Raw genomic sequence first — 21830 nt, forward strand, 5'->3', positions numbered from 1 at the left:
CTGCAATAAAAAAGCAACGGGATATGAGAATCAGACATTCCAGATATTTGAAGGGATTGAAGGTCAGGCTCACCAACATGAACAGGTTTAAATGTATTGTTTACTACTTATAACAAATCCAAAAGAGATGGAAAGCCGAAGGAATAATTAAGATTTGCACATCACGTACAGAGTTTATTTGGATATAATGAATATACAATACAACCTTGGTTAATGGTTTTATAAAAGCTGGTGGCATATTATAATACTAAGAATTTCACACATTTTGTCAATGATTGCTAATTCTCGATCGAATGGGAACACACATCTTAACAGTAGCTTGGATATGAAATGTTTGAACTGCAGGTAAATGATGAGCAGGGTCTTTTGCTGTTTTCAGAGAGGCCAACAGGAATATCCCGGAGCCACTTTACAAACACACCCGGATTCTCGAGGAAAGGTTACCGCCTTCCCTGAAAATATAGATGCATATTAGTGAATCAATAATAATCTGTTAATGCATCTGTGCTTTTAAAACGTTTGAGTTATGAAATGAAGGAGCAAAGTAACGATAACAGTACTAAATGAAATCACATGAGAATGATCTTTTCAGTCTTCCCTCTGAATATATATGACTTCCTTTTATAACTTACCATTTCTTAAGTGTATTTATCAGTCGCATATTAGCACCCTTTCATCAAATCATTGAGAAACTGAGTTGCTCTAAGTATAAATTGTCATGCATGCAGTTGAGGATAGAATCCTCCTCTCAAATACAGAGCCATACATCTGATACATATGTCATACTGTTGTTATCATTATTTTGTAATTATCATTTTTATATTCAATATTATTTTGTTGTTCAGAAGGCAAGGTGTTTTTTAATATTAACTACAAATCTAAGGATACATTTTAAAAAACAAAAATCTTTCAATGCATCATCTTTAATAGTGTGTGCTTCACCTGGTGTGAGAGGGATTTTAGTTCCTGATGCCTTGAGGACAAGCTGAAGATCACAGGACTTAGTGTCGGCCTTTTCCCTCAGCACGATGCAAACTTCATCTTTCCTCAGCAGCCAGTCCATCTGAGAGCCCAGGTAGTTCACGCCACGGATGCACAGCTCAGAAATGTCCTCAGGAAGAAGTGGGGAAAAGGCCAAGCATTCCTTCTGCACTCTAGAAAGAAACTCAGCTTGTTAATCTTTCTTTTTACAGCTCACATGCTGTTGTACATATTGAGGTGTTTCTCATTGTGAACAGACCTAAAGCCCGTATAACCAAACAGCACAGCTTGCAGGAATCCTCCCATCCCCGTGAGAAAGTTGACTGCACCAGAGCCATCTGATGATTCACTCCATACCTGCCAGGAGAAGTAATCACACATTCACTGGATGTCCAGCAAAAGACATTCATGAGCATGATGTGGCTGTGTGAGTCAGAAGGAAACCTGGAACGGTCCCTGGATGTTTTTGTAGCACTTGTCAAGTAAATGTTGAGCTTTCGCAGCCTCCCCCAGTTCCAGCCAGCCGATTGCAAACATTCCCTTAAAATGGAAGGCAGAAGCATTGGTACAAATAAACACTTAATAAGAATGAGAAACAGCAACAAGTTCAAGTGCATAATTTGGTTTAACAACATATATGTGATGACATTTTTGTTATAGGTTAAAACACCAAGAGCAGCCACAGCATAATTTGATAATAATAAAATCCTTTACAATCAAAATCCTTCTGCAGCATAAAACTATTTTAACTTGAACATTTTGCAGTAAATACTTTACTATATTATATATATTCAAGCTATATTCTTTTATTTTTGGATAAACACATAAGTTGTTGTGACTGATTTGTTAGCAAACCGTTACAGAGCATCATTAGCATTCATAAGGAATCACAAGTCCAATAATCACCCTGTTTTAGCTCTGTTTTTGATGGCCTTAACCCCCTGAAAAAAAACATCTGATAAACTGTGTCACGCTTTGCAGGTTCTTCAGAGTGTTGAAGCTGAAAACCATGCAGATGAGAGCTGTGAAGGTCAACCCGAGCCATAAAGTTACTCATATATTGTTAAAAAATAGCTGTAACTAGTATGTAGAGCTGAGAGTAACTATGGATTAGAGAAGTTGCAAGTACGATTTGAAATATTAGACTTTAAATTGTGTGATGGCATTTTTAACATAGTGGTATTACTTGGGATTTACTTTCATGCACTTACTTCAACATTGCACACTTTTATTCTACAAATCAATAAAAAAATTGAGTGCATTTGGCAATCGATCACTTATACAGACAGTAACAGAGAAATGCTTTGTCTTACCCAGGTCATGGCCGGACCATTAGGGTCTGTCACTGGTTCATACGCTTCAAGGTCATTTCTCCTGATCTCTGGGGTCATCGGCAGTCCTAGAGGATAGCCCAACATCACCGTGTCTGCCTGTTTCACTGGATGACCTTTGACATATCCATCGAACTCAGGATGGTACTGGGCTTCTTCGTCAAAAGGTATTTTGAGGTTATGGGCCACTTCTTGCCATTCTTTAGGTGCCGGATGTTGCAGGAGGTCGGCCAAATCTACAGCGAACTGGAGACTGACGAATGAGAACCGTTTAGTTTTATTGGTAATCTCCAAAAAATATGCACTGCAAGGAAATTTACACATACTGGTACCTGAATTTGGCCACTGTGTTTGTGTACACAGAGTTGTCGACATTGTAGTAATACTCATCAGGTGGCATGACACCTGAAAGGAAAAAAAAGGGGAATGCTTCATATTACTTATAGATAATATAATTATCTGTGAAATTACATAGCGAAGAGTAAATGCCATTAATATTCAGTAGTTATGCTTCAAGGACAGTCACAGCATTTGTTTGTATAATATTCTTAGGTACCTTACATGCATGAATACGGAAGTAGAAAATAATAATAGCGATACAAAACAAAAGAGAATTGGGAAAAAAGGACTAGGCAGTTAGATTTGGTGTGATATGTAAACGAGAGGTCAGAGGTTTTTAAGTTTAGCTTCTATAGAATAATTCTCCTCTTAATCTTGTGAATCTAAGTGTATTGTCTTTCCTCTCTTTTTTTTCACCTAGGAGATGATACTTCTTGTCATCGGGGTTCCACGACGCTCTAGAAACCCAGTAATCTGCCACACCGTAGATCACCTCACTGCCCCGGCCCTCTGCAAACATGGACAGATCCTGCAGCAAAGAGCTCAAATAAAGACCTCCCACAGGCCTGAGACACTGCGATAGGGGGGGGGGATAAAGGACTATACCTCAGTGAGGTAGAGATAGTGTTGGAAGGCCAGGGTGACATCTCCATTTATGTGAATCTCTTGTTGTCCATAAATGTCCTCGGGACACACCTCCCTCCCCGACACAGCACTCTCCCACGGGAACTTCAGTCCCTGTGAAGACAACACCTTTTCATCAGAAGACTCAACACACAGTTTACTGGTTATTGTTGAAATGTAACACAAAACGAGTATCAGTGCATCAAATAGAAACACAGTCAACACTAGGATATGCTTTTCTGGGTCGGTGCTCAGCTGTTTGAGGCTAACGTGTTGCTAGGAAAAGTTCCCTATGGATGTTGAATTACTGTTTGGCTAACTGTTGATATAATGTAACTTATCTTATCTATTTTGGAGACTATTTCTTATTTCTGCAAGCATACTTATTTTTGTAAAATTCACAATGGGAACTTCAAGGAATTGTTTAAATCAATAGCTAAAGTGAGCTGCTAAGCTAAGCTAACCACCTCCTGTGTTTGTAATTGTTCTCACATTATCCAAAAGTGTTTACAGTTTCACAGCTTCTCCCAGTAAAAAAAGCTACAAAGTCTCCCCTTTTCTCTTCATCCGTGTTGGGAATGTGCTCTTCTCACTGCATAGTTGTGTCTTGCATAGTCAGTGAGGCTAAAAGAGTCACGATGGAGCATCTTAGTAACTCTGATGATCGTACCTTGAAGCCCTGCTTCTGGGCATTGTCCTTTGCCCCATCTATAGTCCCCACCCGGTACTCCAGCACGGATCGGGCTAGCATGGGATAGAAGAGCGCTATGCCGGGATACATCCAAATGTCCTTTCACAGGAAGGTGGGGGTCAATCGTTGCGATGAATCAGACAACCGCAAGCAACAACGAATGAAATAGCTGGTCATCAACTGAAAGTGGCCTTACCTGGTCCCAGAAGATGTGGCCCCAGTAGTCCTGCCCATCCCCACCGTTAGACAGTCCGCCTGGACTGACTCCACCAAAAGTGCTGGAGGTGTCATGTATGGACGGGAAGGCGCTTAGGAGGTAAAACAAGCAGCCTATCAGAGCCTTGCAGAGGGGCTCCGACCCTGTCACCTCCGCCGTGCTCTCCAGCCACAGCTCCTTCCAGGCCTTCTCGTGAGACGGACGCAGGTCCCCGGTGGCTATCAGATCCAGGCCCTCGTCATAATTGGCCTCCGCTGTTTCTAAACTGTTGGCCGCAACCAGGATGAAGGCCCAACGGGCCTGACGCTGTTCTGGAAGCAGTGTCAGAGTGGGGCGTTCAGGGGTCCAGATGAGGTGCACTGTTGGACAGGAACCTCCCGGGAACTCGGCGGCGGTCACCTTTCCTTGGATGTGACTGTGGGAGAGGGGTACGTAGACTGCGTAAGATGTCATATTTATACGCCATTCAAAAATATGCATTTTTCACGTGTTTACCTTCCTCCTTTGTAATCAGGGCGAGACTCAAAGACAATGTCTTTGCTCTGAGGTGTGAATGAGCTGAGCAGATTCACGGTGATCGGCCCTTCCGAGGTCTCCTCACGCACCAGCAGAATCTCCATCACCATCAGGTTGGGGTAGTATCGGTGTGAATACAGAGACTGTGAGACCTTCGCTCTTGCTGAGCTCAGGCTGTGGGTGAAAATGCCTGCATGAGAAAACGAGACAATCAGTCGTGATAATCCTTCCTGAATCCTGCGATCAGACAGTCAAACCCTGCAGAGGGCGACCTGTGTGGGTGTCCAGGCTGTAGGTGTGCTGGGCTGGTTCGTCCATCTCCACCCTCACATTGAGAGGACAGGGGACATCTGCACGGTGACAACTTCCGCCCTCCCCGTTATACACACCGCCCATGTGCATGATATTGTTGTACACCCTCCATCCCAGCAGCCCGTTGGCTAGAGGAGGGAGGAAGCGCCGGTCACTGGGCAGAGTGTCGGTGGAGAAGATGTAAGGGTCTTCATCGTAGGACGTGGTGTTCGGTCGGACACCTGGTTCCCCAAACGCAGTCATGCTTGGTCGAGAGGGTCCCAGCCCTTCAACAATAAATTATTATCCACATAATACAAGTTAAGGACTGACAACAAGTTAGTTATCTATGGGAATTTTTATGGTTATGTGCTGTATTTATGCTATATTACGAAACCAAAATTAGAGACTATTCCTGTGGAACCACACACACTTTTCACACGTCAGTGAGTGTGAAGGCTATTTGTAGACGGTGTACTTTGACACTTATGTGTCACAAGACATCTGAAGACATCATGAAGCAAGTATGTAAACAGGAAAAAGGACCAACAAAACCAAAAACAGAATGAAGCTGCTCAGTGATAATAACATTGAAAGGGAAATAAACATACAATCTCCGGGATTGAGCTAAACCGCTTCTGAAAGTTAACTGAAGTCACAGCCTGCAAAGGCATCCAGCATAAACCCTTTCAACATTCAGCAGACTGGAAGAAACATCTGCTTTTACGACAAAGAGGAATGCTGATGAAGCAAACTGGAGATAAAACCTGCAGAAGGTCCAAACCCGTTTGTTGAACTTACAAAAAAGAGCTCATGTACTGTAGTTCCGTTTGAAGTTTGATGTCTACTGAAGGCAAAGGACTCCAAACCTTCTGATAAAGTGAGTCCCAGTAAGTTGTGTCGTATTTACAACCGCAGTGGGAGGCCATGGAGCCCTTTGTGCTACAAAGAAAACCTGGAGTCTGGATTGTGGGTCTGTTGAGAAACACGGCCTGGATCTTTTGCAGAGAATAAGGATTTTTTAGTAGTATTTCTAAACCCAGCTGTGCAGTTTTCACTGGATCAATAGACCTACCTATTGAATTAATAGGATCAACATCCTATTAATTCAATAGGTAGGTCACCGTTAGATTGAACATCATTTCATGTTAGTGAATGTCATGTACACAAGTATGTATGATGTCATCTCCCAGCTTCAAGAAAAAGGTCTTAACGATATAAATATATATTAGGTCACAGTTTCCTGCCGTTAAGGCTGCCACGTGTGTTCGTATTCTCCATCAAAGCGTCAGGACTACTTGGCTGGGGCCGTAGAAATACTCTGTAGTTCATTGCTGGAGTGTTTACATTTTCATCCCATCTCTTCCAAGAAGCATCACGTCACTCTCTCCAAACTAAATCATGTCTTGTCCTCTCGGCTTACCAGTCTGCTCACCTCACATTTTACCTTTTTGCTGTTGGCCCTTTTATTGTACTCCTCACCGAGACCAATTTATACAATCATTTGTCACCCACGAAATGCATTCGTTTGGGATAAAAGCCAAAGTAAAGCCTCTTAAGAGATGTAAACCTGCTAGAAGGCTACTGTAGGTCTCTCTGGTGAGAACACTTAACTTCTGTTGTCTTAAAAGCCAACCAGTATGCAGGGATACTTTCCCCACGAGAAAGTTTAAGCACTCATCAGATCGGTTTTTCAAAGCTTAGTAGAAATAAAATATGAATAAACATGTATTATTACTATTGTATGATCCGTTGTAGCTCCCTGCTTTCTTTTGGGGAAAAACAATTTACTGTCGGAATTTAAATTGAGTCCTCTTGTTATATAGAGTAATAATAGTAAAAATATCTTAATTTGAGAGTTTGAAAATCAGGGTATAAATGCATATACAATGTTCCCTTTCCACCTTCTTCAGTCTTTTCTGTAGCATTCCGTTAGTTTCACCGCCTGGTGGCGCTGAGGAGCTGCCTCCGAAGCGTCTGGCAACCCGCCGCGGGTCAGAGCTACAAACCCTGGGAAAATAAGTGCTTTGTCCATATAAGGCTGCAATCCATCCGCTTCCCTCTTCCTCCCCTAGCTCCCTTCCTCTTGTCTTTCTCAGACCTGAGGGATATTTACAGAGGCAGCCGGCCTGCCCTTCCTTATTAGGAGCGCAGCTTGTCCGGCCTTTCTACCCTGCAGGACAGTGGGTCCATCTCTCTGCTCTCTCAGATGAGACCAACAGATGGATGACTGGTATTAACCACACGTCAGTCCAAGACAAGAGCTCAAAAACACAACGGGGAGGGGAGGGGTGTCTACGGAGCTCTTATCCAGCAGTCAGTGACCATCATGTCAGTGGAGCACCTCCATGATGAACAGTCCACCTGGGAGCATCAGTAGAGGAATGTAACAGTCCCCACATACTGTAAAGACATCTGTAACCCTCCGTTTCCTCTGTTATGCTCACTGTGTTGCAGCTGTTCTGCTCCTCGTTTTTTTTTCTTCCCCCCCCCCCCCCCCCTCCCCGGTGATGAAGGACATCTGGCAACCGGAACGACTGTATAGGCAGGGATGATACAAAGCGGGTGAAACAAGCCGAGGACCGCTCATTCGATGACTCCATTGGTCGCGACATGAATAACGAGAAGGGACTCTGAGGAGGATTCGCTGTTATGGAGGGAAGCAACATTAGGAGGCTACATCCTTGTTAGAGCTCAATGTGATGTTGACTCAACAAACCGGTTACAGTGAATACGACATGCAGTGTACATAATAACCAGGAAGTCTCTACAAACACTTGTTTTTATTAGGGTGCAGACATCCATTCAATATATTAGAAAAACCAACATGTGAAGAAAAGCTACATGGTATTTTACTTCAGAGGGGCGGATTATTCAAGACTAATATTTATACACATATAATATACATCACCATGATCCATTGTAAGAGAGGAATTCACAATGACAAACTATGAAAATAATATATTTATCAATGGTAATATTTGAAACAATCCATAGCATAAGGCTTTGACACAACAGCAATTGGTATAAGTGTGCAATGACCTTTGACCTTCAGCTATGGTTAACGCTCCGAGTAGTGAGAGGTCGCTGCTCTGAAGTAAGTTTGTCTGTGTGGCGGACAGGCAAAGCGTCGCACATCTTCTATTGCTTTGCAAAGGAGTAAAGTGCTGTGGTCGACCGACCTGGTTCTGCCGTCATTTTTTTTTTTAAGAACATCAAGTGTGTCTGTGGTCACAAAAACAAAAATGTATGTGGGGAAGTGCATAGGTGGAGAGGTAGGTGGGTTCAAACACTCGGATGGGGAGGCCAAACAAGCCGACAGAGTTCAGTGGGCTCCCCTCTGTCGGCAGGACGATGCTGAATGTAAAGACAGAGCCAGACATCTTTTATACAGCCATTAAAAAAAACAAGGAAAAGAAAAGACAAAACTTGAATTTCATCAACACCTTTACTGCTTGACAACACGTTAAGATTTAAACTGTGATAAGGGTAAATTCGTGAATTTGTGACGTGACTGTGTTCACAAAAAAAAAAAACACAAAGTGGGAGCTTTAAGGCCAAAGCTGCCTTGTGCGCTCATTTAATGTGCATGGAGGAAGTATGTGATGCACGCATAGGAATGTGTGTGCACGTTAGTGTTCCCCTGATGCACAGTCGTAGTAGATGGGTTTGTGTGGGGCACCAGCTGTGGGCATTCGGGCTGTTGCTGCTACTGTGGGAGCCTCTGACCGGTCACAGGCCTCCGTGCTGCAGGTCTTCTTTTAACAAATGGCACACAAATCCACTCCAGCTGTTCTCATAGAGGCATCACAATCCAAGTCAAGCTGTGGTGTTCATGTACATAGGACATTCTGCCACTTCTCTCGCCCCCCCTCCCTCTTTCTCTCACTCTTTGGCACTTGGAGGAATGTGTGGAAGCAGGGAGAGAGGGAGGGATGGATGGCGGGAGGGGGAGGGGGTTCCCTGGTCTGTGTGTCTCTCTCTCTCGCTCTCTCTCTCTCGCTCTCTCTCCGCCTATTTGGAGAGTTTGCTGATGACACGGATCAGTGCTCCATTTTCATCTTTTAGACGCTGGTTGTCGGCTCTCAAATCAACCAGAACCTGGTGGTAACAATTATGCGTGCATTACAACAAAATATAAAAAACAGTTTGATTTATGGATGTTAGGATTACCCTCTATAGGTAGTTTTTACTTTTAGATTGACAATCTATTCGTATTAATAAATGGTGCTAACAAAGCTATCACCACACAACTTAAAAAGGAGGCCGGACACATAATTCATGTTGAATACAAGTTTTGATCAGTTGGTTAGACATTTAAATATGTTTATCTGCTTTGTCAACAACACTAGTTTCTATACAGTAAATATGAAGATCCAGGTATGATTGATTGCTCCCCACTTCACAGGGTTTGAATTTACCTTCAGACGGCCCCTCAAATGGCGGTCTCTCTTTGATTCAAGTCTTCACGCTACACTAACTAAGCTAAGCAGCGGCCAGCCAAGTGGAATCAATAGCATATTTCCCAAAATACTGAAAAACTCCTTTAGAGAAAAGGACTTTACCTATTCATTCTGTATTACTGGAGACGTCAGACAATTATGAGAGAAAATTGTGAGAGCGCAGAGATCAGATGGGTTCGAGGTAGTTGTTCGGTAGACAAACAGAAACATCCATTAATGCGAAAGACAACCACAGTAATGACATGTAACAGAAAACATCACACCCACTGAAAACAAAGGTCGAGAGCGGGCGCCTACTGCATTAAACATCTCTACCGTGTTCCTCCACAACACTGCTGCCTGCACAAGCTAAAGCCAAGCTAATCAAGCAGAAGCATGCAAAGTGTCTGCGGGCCGTGATAAGGACTCGTCTCCTCACCTTCAGCTCTTCGTCCAGCTCGGCCATCCGACGCTCCAACATCCTGCGGTCCTGATGCCAGGGGAACGTGAGGCAGAGTGTGTGGGAGAGAGGGGGGGGTGAAGGGAGGAAGAAGGACCACACAAGGTCAGTGACAGCAGGTGAGAAAGTGGTTTTAAGTGGGATGAGGAGGAGAGGGGGGGGGGGGGGGAAGAGAGCATCAACAGATAGCAGGGGTGGCGGTCGTGAGGCAGTCAAAGCAACAAAGATAACTTTAAGAGGTGCACTCAGTGGAGTGCGGATGTCCACCAGGTACGTCTGCAAGAACCACTACAGAGCAACAAACCCGCCCCGCACCCAGTCTAGACGCAGGGTGTCACAAAACAAAAAAAACACTGCATTCAAACTGCAAAGCCAGCGGTGTGTGTGATTGTATTTATGTCAGTGAGTCGCCCAACAAATCGCACAAAAAAAGTGAGCCGACTTACAACCACTCATGTAGGAAAACCAACGATTTATAAGAACAGATGTAAAAATACACTTCACTCGAACTCTTAAAAAATAAAACAAGCAGTGAGGTTTGCAACCAAATGGCCACGGCCATGCACCCAGCAGCTTGTGTCTTGGTGGTTCCACTAGCTGTTAGCAGGTAGCCAAACACACCGTGTGTGCACGCTTGGTAGTTAAAACACACTGTAAAGTGCAGGGGTTGGAGACACACTCCGCTGTGCCATCCCTAGTGGGGGCTGCTTAATAGTAGTGAGCTAGGAGTCAGCAGGCACTCCGTGGTGGTATGGAGAAAGACAAAAGAAAGTAATAAAAAGCGCGAGTCACCGCAACCACAAGCAGTCCGTGAGCGCATAGCACTCTCAGTTTGGTGGTGGGCGATGAGAGGTTAGCCGCGGTGCACACCCTTTCATTCACGTGTGCAGAGAACAACCACTAGCGCCATCGGTGGGGATGCGTTACCTTTCTCTCCAGGTCCAGCAGGGCTGAACAGTCAGTGAAGCGCTCCTGCCTCTGTTGGACAAAAGCGACAAAAGCGTTAACCCCATCGTGCAAAACACTGCCCGTGTGCATAAAAGGTTGTAAAGAAAAAGGTTGTAAATGTTAAAGTTCAGTTTGGAACATTTAGGTGCAGATGTCTCTCTGCTCATGTGTATTTCCAATTTAAGCGCGACAACAATCCCTGTGTCTACAGTGAAAGGATGATGGTAAAGTAGTCATGAAGTTGCAAAAGTCCGTTACACAACATTGTTTATGTTCGCTAACATTAGCTAACATTAGCCACTATCAGCTACTAGTCATACCAGACCAAGTAAGGCTATAGAGGCAGAACTCCCGAGTGCAAAGATGAAAGCAAAGCTGCATTTCTTCAAAAAGGTTGTCGGACAAGACAGATTAAACCTAGATCCAAATCTACTAGAATTACTGGTTCATTTGTGTATCCAGGGATGAGCGATGGCTCCCTATTATTTGACTAGAGTCAAGAGACTGAAGTTACCTTTAGACAAAGCTAAGCAGCAGCTGGAATGCTCACGGTTCTGTGCCTACGCAAACCAGCAAAGTTTACATCCAGTGTCATCACTTCAACCCACCAGACAACGGTGTAAAATTGTACAAATAAACATATAAATTCTTCGTTTTGTGAGGTCAAAGTGAGCATGGCCTTCGATCACCAAAATTCAATATCGGATCATTTTTTTCTTTACGTTAAAATCAAAGTTAACATTTGTGCAAAATTTGAGGAAGTGATTCCTTCCAGAGATATCGCGATCACATGACGACCTGAGAGCGTCACACACCACGGAAAGAATGTGTGGTTGGTTTCAATCGTTAAATATACTATTTTGGATCAACAAAATAAAGTTTGAGGTGTCGGTGTATTTAATTAATTAATTTAACCATAATAGTTATTCTATATAACCTGTTGATCACTGATCACTTTCAAATGCTTCTGCATGCGCCATGTTACAATGACAGTTAGGATTAGGCTAGGAGCGGTTTTGATTTGGGTCAAGATAAGAAATGTGTGTGTGTGTGTTTTGTCACCTGTGTGGCCTTTTCCAGATCCAACCTGGTCTGACTGATAATCCTCTGGGTGTCCTGCAGTTGAGACTGGAGCTGACTATTTTCTCTGGAGACGTCCTCGAACAACTGACACGCAAACAAACAAACAGCAGTCAACGAGTGGGACAAACGGGAAAAACAACTTTTTGGAATTGTCCCCGCATCGGTTCCGTTGGCTGACCTTCTTAAAATCCTTGCCGTCGGAGACTGCTCCCTGGGTGCAGTCGTTTAAGGACCTGGTGGTGGAGCAGAGATCAGAGACACGGCTGTCAATGAGACTTTGGTGGCAGAATGAAGATGGAGGGCTACTCGAACAAAAGAATTCATACCTGGAACTCAAGTGTTGGTTCGTCTGTAAGCAGAGAAGAGGAGGAGAGAACAAGTTACGTCTGGTATCTTACCGCTACGGTATATAATATAAAAAACACACACACACCTGTGGATCCAGCCCACTGCTTGAGACCTCTTCCTCTCCACTGGGATAATTGTCATCACTCTGCCGATGACACAGACACCATAATGTGCCCTTATCAGATGCTGCGGTCAAGTAACAATGTGGCTGTTATTTTCCTTGTATTTCTTTAGACTTTATACATTGTTTACCTCCCCGGTCCTCTGTGCCTTCCTTCTGGCCCGAGCTTGTCTCCTCTCCCTGCGTTCCCTGGCCCATCGCTCGGTCTCGCTCTCCCCTGTGCTGGCCTCAACGACTGGAACGAAGCCAGACAGCAGTCGTTTATGAGTAAAATCAAATGTTCCACCGACTCATTGTCAAGCCGAACGTCCTGTTGGATTAGGGACGCCGAGGCGTGTACCTCTCCTGTCCTGGGTCTGAGGGCGGGGCGTGCCAGCGGGCTGCGTGAGACCCAGCAGGTCGGACTTCTGCAGACTGGCGATGCGAGACCTCCAGCTGACTTCCTGCAAACACAGTACCACCCTGCTCTGTGATGTCACATGGCGTTACGTAAGAGCGGCCGGCACGGGGCTATAACTGTGATATGTGGCTCTCACCCCCTCCTCTCCCTTCCTCGCTTTCGCCTCCTTCTCTTTTTCCTTCTCCTCCTCCTCCTCCTTCTTTTCTCTCACTTTGCTGTCCGTCTTCATCGTCTTCTCTGCCTCCTGCAGATCCGTTAGCGTCACCCCCTTGATGTAAAAAAAGAAAACCCGTGTTATGTACCAGACTCACAAAATACAAGTGCCTCTGTGGACGTGGTGCGGTTTGTACCTGAGTGGAGCGGCGGGACTGCCGTGCATGTCTAGAGCGAGCCTTCCTCTGTGCCTCGGCTTCCTCGTCCCGCACTGGCGTCAGATACGATCTACACAAGTCACGCACCTTTAGATTCCACGCAGTGCCAACACAAGCATGCGCAAACACACACAGACACACACACCACGTTGACTCACTTGCGCCTCTGCTTGGCCTCCTGTTCTCCTGAGCTCTGAGAGTTGGAGGTGGTGGTGACAGCAGGCCGATCCTTCTTTTCTGTCTGTTCCTGAGAAAGTCTAATAGAGAGAGGAGCAGGGCGGAGGGGGGTGTGGGAAGGGGGGGGGAAGGTAAGAGATGGTCAACTGATCTTTCAGACAAGTTAGGCAAATGAATTGGAAAGTGAATGTAAAAGTAAAAAGACCTCTGGGACGAGACACTATTAAGGCGGCTGAGTCCAGCGGAGCTGGGTCCTGTGCTTGCTGAGGTCACGGTGGGGTCGTCCAGTCTTTTTCCATAAGATGAGCTTAAATAACAAGGCAAAGCTTATCAGTAACAAAGACAGCTTTCACAGCCACACACACACACACACACATTAGTACTCACTGCTGGGGGAACACGGTTAGCTGTGACAAAGCAACAACAAAAATAACACAATAACGAGACAGCAAACAAATACGAGTCAGGCAGTGAGCAGCACGACTGACCTGTGAAGCAAAGAGGGGGTGGAACTAGTGAAATCATTCACTGATTGACTATGAAGGCGCCGGGTGTAAGAGGAGCTACGACTTAGCCAACTGAGGGGAGACAGAAAAGGGGCGGGGGGAGAGGGGGGGGACAAGGACACATATGCAGTGACTCCGAAAAACAGACACTGGTTTCACAAGCGCAGACGCACCCGGGAGCGCCGGCCCACCTGTTGGAGTTGTCAGAGCTGCTGTCCGGGATGCTGAGGAGTCTCCGTGTCGGGATGGGCGGGACCCGGGCGAGCCGCGGCTCCTGAGGACAACGGGTGAGACCGGTTCATCACTTGCTTTTTTTTTTGTTGTTGTTTAAATCCAAGAAGCCTTTTATTCGGCTGGTTTCACGGGTGCATGACCGCTGGAATCGTGCGAGCACCTTGGCGTCGGCCTCGGAGCTCAGGCGGGGACTGGAGGCGGAGCGGCTCATGCCCAGCAGAGTGTCTGGAGGCCTGCTGGGGTCCTGGCTGGATTCGGACAGTCCGGCTGAGCCCAGAGTCGTCGAGCTGCCCGCCTTCCTCAGAGAGGTCCTCCAGGAGCCCGGGGCCTCGGGGGCCGGGGGCTTGCCCGGCTCCTGCTACAGAGACGGCAGGACTCATCAACCTCTTTTGCTCGTTGTCGTCACGGGGCGAAAGCAAGCGCTCGACGTTACCTTTTTCTCTGGGCCGGCTGCGGTGCTCGTTGGCACGGAGGTAGGGAGCAGGCTGGTGGTGTTGCGTTTGTTGTTCAAGTTATTAATAAGCTCTCGGTTTTTTGCTTTTTCTGCAAAGATCAGAAACCCCTCCATTAAAAGATGCCCGTCAGTGAAACAGAACGCATCTCCTCACTTGGGCCTCATAACCCGGACTCCACGGGAGGGCAGCTCCTCTCACCCGACTCCGCGTCGCTCTCCGACTCGCTCTCCTCCTCCGAGCTGGAGCTGCTGGAGGCCTTCCCCTGGCTCTGAGGCTGGCTCTGTCCCGTCGGCCCTTCCTCCTCCTCGTCCTCGGCCGGGCTGCCCTGCAGGGCAGGAGGTGGGTGCTTCTCCCGCTCGTGGAGGCAGATCTTCTCTTTGCTGCTCATACGAGAGATAGAAGTCCTGCAGGGGCGGGGCCAAGGTGGGGTGGAACAACAGGTGGCATGCGGGGAGCTGATCAGTGAGGGCAAACATTCCCACGGGCAGCCAATTAGAGCGAGCATGCGCCGGTCATCACATCAGTGGGTGAGACAGTGGGTCACTCTCTGGGATGCAGGGTGTAGCACTGCTGTCTTATCACTGGATCACCGTGTAGCTCTATCAGCTAATTTGGTCTTGACCAGATTGTTTCTAGTTGGCTACGATTTCTTATTTTTTTCATGCTGAAATGATTATTTTAGAGCTTATCCCTGGTAAATATACAATACTTAAAGTCAGGCTTCTTTGTAAAGAAACTCTTTAGATCTGTCAGATCTAAATCATCTAATTCTTCTTCATTTAATTTGCTTGGTTAATTTAAATATTTGCAGACAATTATAATATATTGCATATACTGTGATGGATGATTTTATCAGTATTGTAGACCTCTATATTGTAAGATCTCTAGTTTATTAGTTTATTTATTTTTATTTGAATTTTATTAGCCTTTTTTCTTCCTCCTATTCTTCAATGACTATTTATGGATTGTGAGTTTTTAGGTATTTATATCCTTTTTTTAAACTTTTTGTATTCATTTATCCAAATTAAACAGTAACATTTAGCATTCTGTATTTACACGGTGTCACACTCCGCAAACTACATCCATCCGCTCTAATGTGATTGGATGAATGCACCGCGGTTCAAAGGAATGCTAACATCACACCTGCATGCAAACTACTGGTACTGGGATTACTGGGAATCTGCTGAGGAACAGCGTAGCGTGTGCCCACAAACACACACAAACACATGCTCGCACACCAACACGCTGGCACTGACCTGCGTGTACGAACCGGTACCATGGAGATCTGCGGTCCAATCTCAATAACAGGAGTCTGTTTCTCTTTCTCGCTACGTAACTGAAGAGAAATATAAACACGTATAAACACAGAGAACATTTGCCGCTGTAAAACCATCAATCATATCGGGTTTATCTAACTTAGCGAGATAGTTGTGGAGCGTCGCGCGAAAGGCCCACTCACCGCCTTCTGCTTCTTCTGCAGCTCCTCCAGGGCGTCCGCGAGTTTCTCGTCCGCAACATCTAGAGGTGTTTGGCCCTACAAGGGCATTCGCGCCGCATTGTTAGTCACGCCGCAAAAACAAAAAGCACGGCATTTACATAACGGCTTAGGCCCGGGCAAAAGGTCGCTTCGCCTCGCAGCTCACCACGTTGTTGACGGCCGTCATGTCGCACATGTGGTCGGCCAGCAGGGAGCACACCTCCTCCTGCCCCCAGTGAGCTGCCGCGTGCAGCGGCGTCCACCCGTCGATGTCCCCGCTGTCCACGTCCACCCCGCACTGTAACAGCACCCTGAGGAGAGGAACGGGTGAGGAACAGCCACGGGAGGTCGAGGGGGGGGGGGGGGGTTTGGGTGCGTTTGCGCTACCAGATGATGTGCCCCGGCGGGTGGACGGATTCTCACTTCAGGACTTCGATGTAACCTTTGGCAGCAGCGACGTGCAGAGCGGTCGCTTTGGTGTTCGGGTGAGGTGTGAGGGTGCCTCCGCCCGCCAGCACCGCCGTGGCGTCCTGCAGCATGACCCTCTCCTCCTCCTTCCGGGCCATGTCCACATCGATTGCTGTGGTGCACACGTGGGATATACATATGTTCAATGTTCAAGTGAACAGTGTCAGCAACAGACAACTGCATTAATATTCAAACTCATAATCATTTCTTAGATTTGCCATGTGTGATATGCGCTGCTTGATAGTTGACAGTGCTCAAGGACATAAGCTTGAACCCTCTGTTGCACAGTGACCCCGTCCTCCTTTCCCCTGCCTATTTGTGTCTTCTCTGAGCGAGATGCGTGCTTCAAACGTGAACATTTGTAACAGGACAAAAATGCAGAGCAGGTTTTGGGCATTTATGGACATGATTTTTTCCACTCAGAGTGAGTTCCTGATTTATTCCCCTTGGTGGTGGGAACCACTCATTCAAACCACATGGAATATACAGTGAGGCAGATAAAAGCCCCTTTAGGTAAAGACTTCCGCCTCCACTCATCTGCTTCATCAAAATGACAGGCACACCTGCATACAATATACTGTTGTCTCAATAGGACAAAGCGGACGCAGCATCTGACCTTCTGGAGTGGAAGAGCTCAGGTCGACGTCGCGATTTCTCACCTTGTTTCTTGATTTCGCCTTTGAGAAGTCTCTCCATGGTGTCTTCTGTGGCCACGTCCAGAGGAAGCTCTCCTTCACTGTTCACCGCTCCGACATGAGCGCCGTGCTCTATCAGGTACCTTTAAATAATATTAAAAGGGTATTAAACCACACAGGCAGCCGGCTTACAGTGTGGAGTTGAGCATGAAATGTTTTTTATTCAAAAAGAGGCTCCGATAAATCAGTTTTTACAAAAACACAAAAAAATAAAGTGAAAATGCTTGGAACACATTTGGAGTTTGGAAGAAGGGATTTTGAGGACTCAAGACATTCCATTAAAATAGCTGGGACAGTTTAGGGTCAAGCAGGCCCTCGGGTGATCATTTGGACACATCTCTGCTATGGAGGGGGTTTTTCTGTCTCTTTTGATGTCTCTCTCATGAATGCCCTTCCTTGCCCGGTCTGTGTGTGCCGGTGGGCAGCCCCTCTCAGCGGGTCTGTTGTTGTGCCATGTTTCCCTTTATTTTGTATTAATTGATTTAGTTGTACAGTGGAAGTTCAGTTTTTTTTTTTTTTGCATCCTAACCCTGATCTGAGAGGACCTCGGTCTTCGTGGCGCCTCTCGCTTAGTGGTGCTGCAGACTCCGGGGTCGTTAAGGACAAGCCTATACATACGCAGATCATGTGACAGATTGCACACAGCTGGACTGTATTTAACCAATTGTGTGACTTCCAGAGGTAACTGTCCTTTGCACTTCCTTCGAATTGTACGCAGGTCCGATATATAAATCCAAGGTTGTAATGCAACACAATAAGAGATCAGAAAGGGGTGAATACTTTAGTTTAGCTAAATGGTGGGCATCACTCACTTAGTGATCTGGATGAAGCCGCAGGAAGCCGCAGCGTGCAGAGGAGTCCAGCCCTCGTTGTCCCCTCTGTTGACGTCACTGCCGCTCTCCACCAGAAACTGCACCATCTCAGCGTTTTCATCAATGCAGGCCTGCCAAAGGACACACAAGCATGTGAATGACTGCTTTCAAGGGTTTATTGTTGGTCGTTTAGGACGACGAGAATCCCCACTATGCACATAAAAAACACACACACACACACACACACACAAACAGAAACCAGACAGCACAAGTCCGTCAGAGCTTCGACCCACTTCTTCTTGGTTTGTTGTGAAAGTCAAAACGGCAGACACTTCCAAAATCTATTAAATGTATCTAAAGCGCTGAGGCTGGAGCCGAGGTGTACTTGTAATGACGGTCTGTTAAGTGGCCCGCTCAAAGCCCTCAAGTACTTTCCAAAACAGTCCTTTTGTGGCTTCAGTGAAACAGCAGATCTATTCAGCCGCTTTTCCTGAAGCAAAGTCGAGCCGAGATCCCATTGTAATAGAACACCAGTCCCGAGATGAATCCCATGAGAAGCCTTGGGATTATGTTATAATATGTTGCTTTAATTTCACCTCATACTTATGAGAAAGGAAAACTTCAGAAAGGGTAGGATCTGCGTACTTTAGATTTTCAACTGCAACAACGCTATGGTTATTAAATCATTCTTTAAAAAGTCTCTAAAAGATTATTTGGGGCTTTTTGAAATACCAACATATTTTAGGAATTTACTAGTAACGAGAGATCAAACTAAAACAAGACAGAATGAGCGAGATGTCTGCAATAGTATTTGTAGTATAGTAGCATTATATGTACTAAGAGATGACCGACAGCAGTAGTTTCTTTCCAGTTCATGAAACGAGAAGTTTAATTCTTTAATTATTGATTAAATTATTTTTAAAAGTTACTATACATTAGCAACAAGCTCTAAACCTAAAGATCAGCCTAAAGAGAAAGAATAATGAGCCTCCCGCTCATATAAGAAACACTAAAATATTACAGATTACTGCAGACAATAATTGCATTAATAAGAATTGTGATATTCCTTTTTTTGAATAACAAACAAAATTAAATATTTAATTGAAATGGTATAAAGTGCTGGGATCCTGCAGCCCTGTAATCCAGTCGCTAACATGGCTTAAAATATTTAGCCAGCAGTTATAGCTCTAAAACAGAAAGAAATAAGCCAGAAAAATGTATTCATAACTGAGATAATAGGGACTTTTAGATGAATCTGTGTGTGTGTAAAAGACAATAAAAAAAGGTGCAGCTAGAGTGCGTACTATTTACCGCACTATTTGATCACTGACAGCTGATGAGATCATATCTGCTTCAGAAAAGGATGACATTCCTCATGTGACGGCGTTCCAGGGCGCTCTCTTCGGCTTGCTCTGCGGGTCGTCCCAGCAGGAAGCGTCTGTGATCACACCTGCTTCAGCCACCTAAGAGGCTTTGCCTTTGAGACAGTCAACTAATCGCAAAGCTGCAACAAGTCTCCCGCCTCTTCATCGCAGAGAGAAATTAGTCAGGCAGTAAATTGGGGAGAAAAACAAAACAAAACGTGGCTTGTTTTAAGGGCCTTCCATGAGGCTCGTGTTACAAAGCAGAGCCGGAACCTCGCAAGTCAAAGGCAGCACTTGCTGGCAGTGCGGGGGGGGGGAGGGAGGGAGGGGGGGTCCCTGTGAACAAGTGGGTGCTCCAAAGCTGGATGAATGAACAGACAGCACTTCTCGCACCCTCTCCGCCGCAAGGGTGGACACGCGCACGGACACACACACACACACACACACACACACACACACACACACACACACACACACACACACACACACACACACACACACACACACACACACACACACACACACACACACACCCTCCCAGCAGAGTCCTTCGCTGGGTCATCAAGTGACTCATTGTGAAAATCGCTTTTGACAACAGCAGTTTGTGTGGTTTGAGGAATGTTTTCCATTTCTTCATCCGAAATCCCTAAAGTCCCCACCATGGGGAATTGGGAAGGAGAAAGGAAGGCAGAGTGAAGAGGAGGAGGAGGAGGAGGAGGAGGAGGAGGAAGAGGAGGAGATGGGGAGGTGCAAAAAAATAGAAAAAGCCTAGTGAAGAGGACAGAAAGGCTTTGGATGGAGAGGATGGAAAGTTTGGAGAGTGTGGGCCTATATTTAATACTGGTTGCCAGGCGACCAACGAGCAACAGGGGATAAAGGGATGGAGGGCAGAAGAGGGACCACACTGGGATGTGGATCAACCAAAGTAGGGCACCCCCCCCCCTCCCTCCCTCCCTCTCAACATCCAGGGGAGCTTGCTCACTTAGTCATCGGAACCCGTTATGGGAAAGTAACTTCATCAAACACACACACACACACACATACACAATTGGCTTTAGGGAAAGCACCAATCATCTCCGAGCATGACGTCACCGCTCAAACGCACAGGCCGAACCACAATTGGGCTCCAGCGGGGCAGGAAAATCAGAAGCACGACTTCTTTTCTTAACGTGGCCGTGCATCGCTCTCGGACGTCAAGACCAAGACGCGAGGAGCGCGTTCCTGACTCGGCATCATAGAAAAGCAGAGGAAACACTGCATCACCCACGGCCTGTGTGACAGTGATGTTGTCCAGCTTGTTCCTCCGTGTTATTACTGAAGTCAAGGGGTGGGGTGGGGGGGAGACTTAAAGACTGGGACATGCTCGACGAGAAAGAGAGCGGCCAAAGCAACACGAATGAAGGTTCAATCCTCCTTTGTGAAAGGAGCAATAAATACGTGTTGATCATCCGATGATGACAATGACACATGAGACCTAAACATCACCCCACAGGTCTTCTAACGAACGCTAGAGGAAGAAGGCTGTAATTTACTGGTCGGAGTAACAAACTACCACGTAAACAAATGCCACGTTAACTGTAACGAGCTTTAAAATAAACTGCCATTGTTATTTTCCCTTCCTGTTTAACGCTGAGATGAGATAAGTGAAGTGGGGATGATTAACGGATGGACGTTGAACCGACGCCGCTAGTTGAGCGACGTTTAGCGGCGGTTAAACTCGCCATATTAAAAAAGCCGTTAACTTACGGGGGAACTTGAACTTCAACCAACCTGATGGAGCGCTGTCAGCCCGTCTATGTTGGCGTGGTTGATGTCGGCTCCCTGGCGGAGCAGCGCCGCCACCTCCTCCCGGTCTCCGGCGGAGCAGGCGGCCATGAACACGGCTCCTTGGGCGAACCGGACTTTCGCCCGCCGCGTCCCGGAACCGCTCGCAGTTCCCCGGGTCTCCGGTCCCGTCTGGTCCGTTTCCCAGCCCAGCCATCGCTGCAGCTGATCCTGTCGTCGCTGTTTGGCAGCTTCGGACCGGGATTGGTCAGTGGCCGCCATCTTCCCCTGTCTGTCCCGGGGACGGATTCAGCTCACGGTGCGAGGAGAAGCGGAGTGTTCGGTTTGCGTTGAGCCTGCCAGCCCGCCCCCCCAACCCCTCACCGCCAACCCGACTGCGCCCCCTGGCGGAGGCTCTCTTTAAAAGAATCCGTGAACTTCACAGCTAACTTTTTGGCTGCAATGCTGCCTTCAGGGGCCGGTCGGATTTTCCTATATCAATGGGAGGGGACAGTGTATTTTCTTATAATAATAGGAAATAATACACGTTCAATGACGCTTTAGATAGGGCGAGGACCGACAGAACGAAACCAGAAAATAAATTATGAAAAAACAAGTTTAAAACAATATAAGAAAACACATGTCAGGTGTCATTTTCTTAAAGACTAAGTAGGTCATGGCAGATGAGCAGTCAAACGACTACAATAAATGATGA

The 21830-nt window shown here is 46.3% G+C and overlaps 2 protein-coding genes across 4 annotated transcripts; both read right to left on the minus strand.

Moving 5' to 3' along the window:
• Window positions 1–161: 161 nt before the first annotated feature.
• On the minus strand, window positions 162–5926 carry pgghg (protein-glucosylgalactosylhydroxylysine glucosidase). The gene is made up of 13 exons (XM_037452595.2): window positions 5792–5926; window positions 4972–5277; window positions 4679–4889; window positions 4163–4598; window positions 3946–4065; window positions 3258–3389; window positions 3069–3180; window positions 2645–2717; window positions 2295–2565; window positions 1426–1521; window positions 1241–1338; window positions 943–1154; window positions 162–452 (listed from the first exon to the last, which is right to left on the minus strand). Exons 2-13 carry the CDS (start codon window positions 5252–5254, stop codon window positions 376–378), a joined length of 2121 nt encoding a protein of 706 aa, XP_037308492.2. The 5' UTR covers window positions 5255–5277; window positions 5792–5926; the 3' UTR covers window positions 162–375.
• A 1828-nt stretch (window positions 5927–7754) lies between these two features.
• On the minus strand, window positions 7755–21475 carry zmp:0000001167 (protein phosphatase 1 regulatory subunit 12A). 3 transcript variants are annotated; one of them, XM_037450899.2, is made up of 25 exons: window positions 21122–21475; window positions 17988–18118; window positions 17140–17258; window positions 16436–16592; window positions 16179–16323; window positions 15995–16069; window positions 15792–15871; window positions 14734–14915; window positions 14514–14623; window positions 14241–14438; window positions 14038–14120; window positions 13829–13918; window positions 13546–13647; window positions 13322–13420; window positions 13143–13233; window positions 12929–13060; window positions 12733–12835; window positions 12524–12627; window positions 12357–12416; window positions 12250–12272; window positions 12102–12156; window positions 11903–12007; window positions 10820–10870; window positions 9872–9922; window positions 7755–9091 (listed from the first exon to the last, which is right to left on the minus strand). In XM_037450899.2, the coding sequence occupies exons 1-25, from the start codon at window positions 21395–21397 to the stop codon at window positions 9005–9007; spliced, it is 2709 nt and encodes a 902-aa protein (XP_037306796.2). In that variant the 5' UTR covers window positions 21398–21475; the 3' UTR covers window positions 7755–9004. The 3 variants fall into 3 exon arrangements, with proteins under 3 accessions (XP_037306796.2, XP_037306795.2, XP_037306799.2); XM_037450898.2 differs by having other exon boundaries at window positions 14734–14939; XM_037450902.2 differs by lacking the exon at window positions 13829–13918 and having other exon boundaries at window positions 14734–14939.
• Window positions 21476–21830: the final 355 nt, after the last annotated feature.

Source organism: Pungitius pungitius, chromosome 6 (assembly GCF_949316345.1).
Source record: "Pungitius pungitius chromosome 6, fPunPun2.1, whole genome shotgun sequence".
NCBI classification, from domain to species: Eukaryota; Metazoa; Chordata; class Actinopteri; order Perciformes; family Gasterosteidae; genus Pungitius; species Pungitius pungitius.

What these genes read in the sequence shown, in the direction of transcription:
- zmp:0000001167 (XM_037450898.2), bottom strand. Translation starts at nt 21,397, where the DNA reads ATGGCGGCCACTGACCAATCCCGGTCCGAAGCTGCCAAACAGCGACGA. An exon ending in TGCAGAAGAAGCAGAAGGCG is followed by an intron (nt 15,872 to 15,994) that starts GTGAGTGGGCCT and finishes ATTTCTCTTCAG; the next exon opens with TTACGTAGCGAGAAAGAGAA. An exon ending in ACCCCCTCTTTGCTTCACAG is followed by an intron (nt 13,648 to 13,828) that starts GTCAGTCGTGCT and finishes TTGTTATTTAAG; the next exon opens with CTCATCTTATGGAAAAAGAC.
- pgghg (XM_037452595.2), bottom strand. Translation starts at nt 5,254, where the DNA reads ATGACTGCGTTTGGGGAACCAGGTGTCCGACCGAACACCACGTCCTAC. An exon ending in GCCACATCTTCTGGGACCAG is followed by an intron (nt 4,066 to 4,162) that starts GTAAGGCCACTT and finishes TTCCTGTGAAAG; the next exon opens with GACATTTGGATGTATCCCGG. An exon ending in ATGGTCCGGCCATGACCTGG is followed by an intron (nt 1,522 to 2,294) that starts GTAAGACAAAGC and finishes TTCCATTTTAAG; the next exon opens with GGAATGTTTGCAATCGGCTG.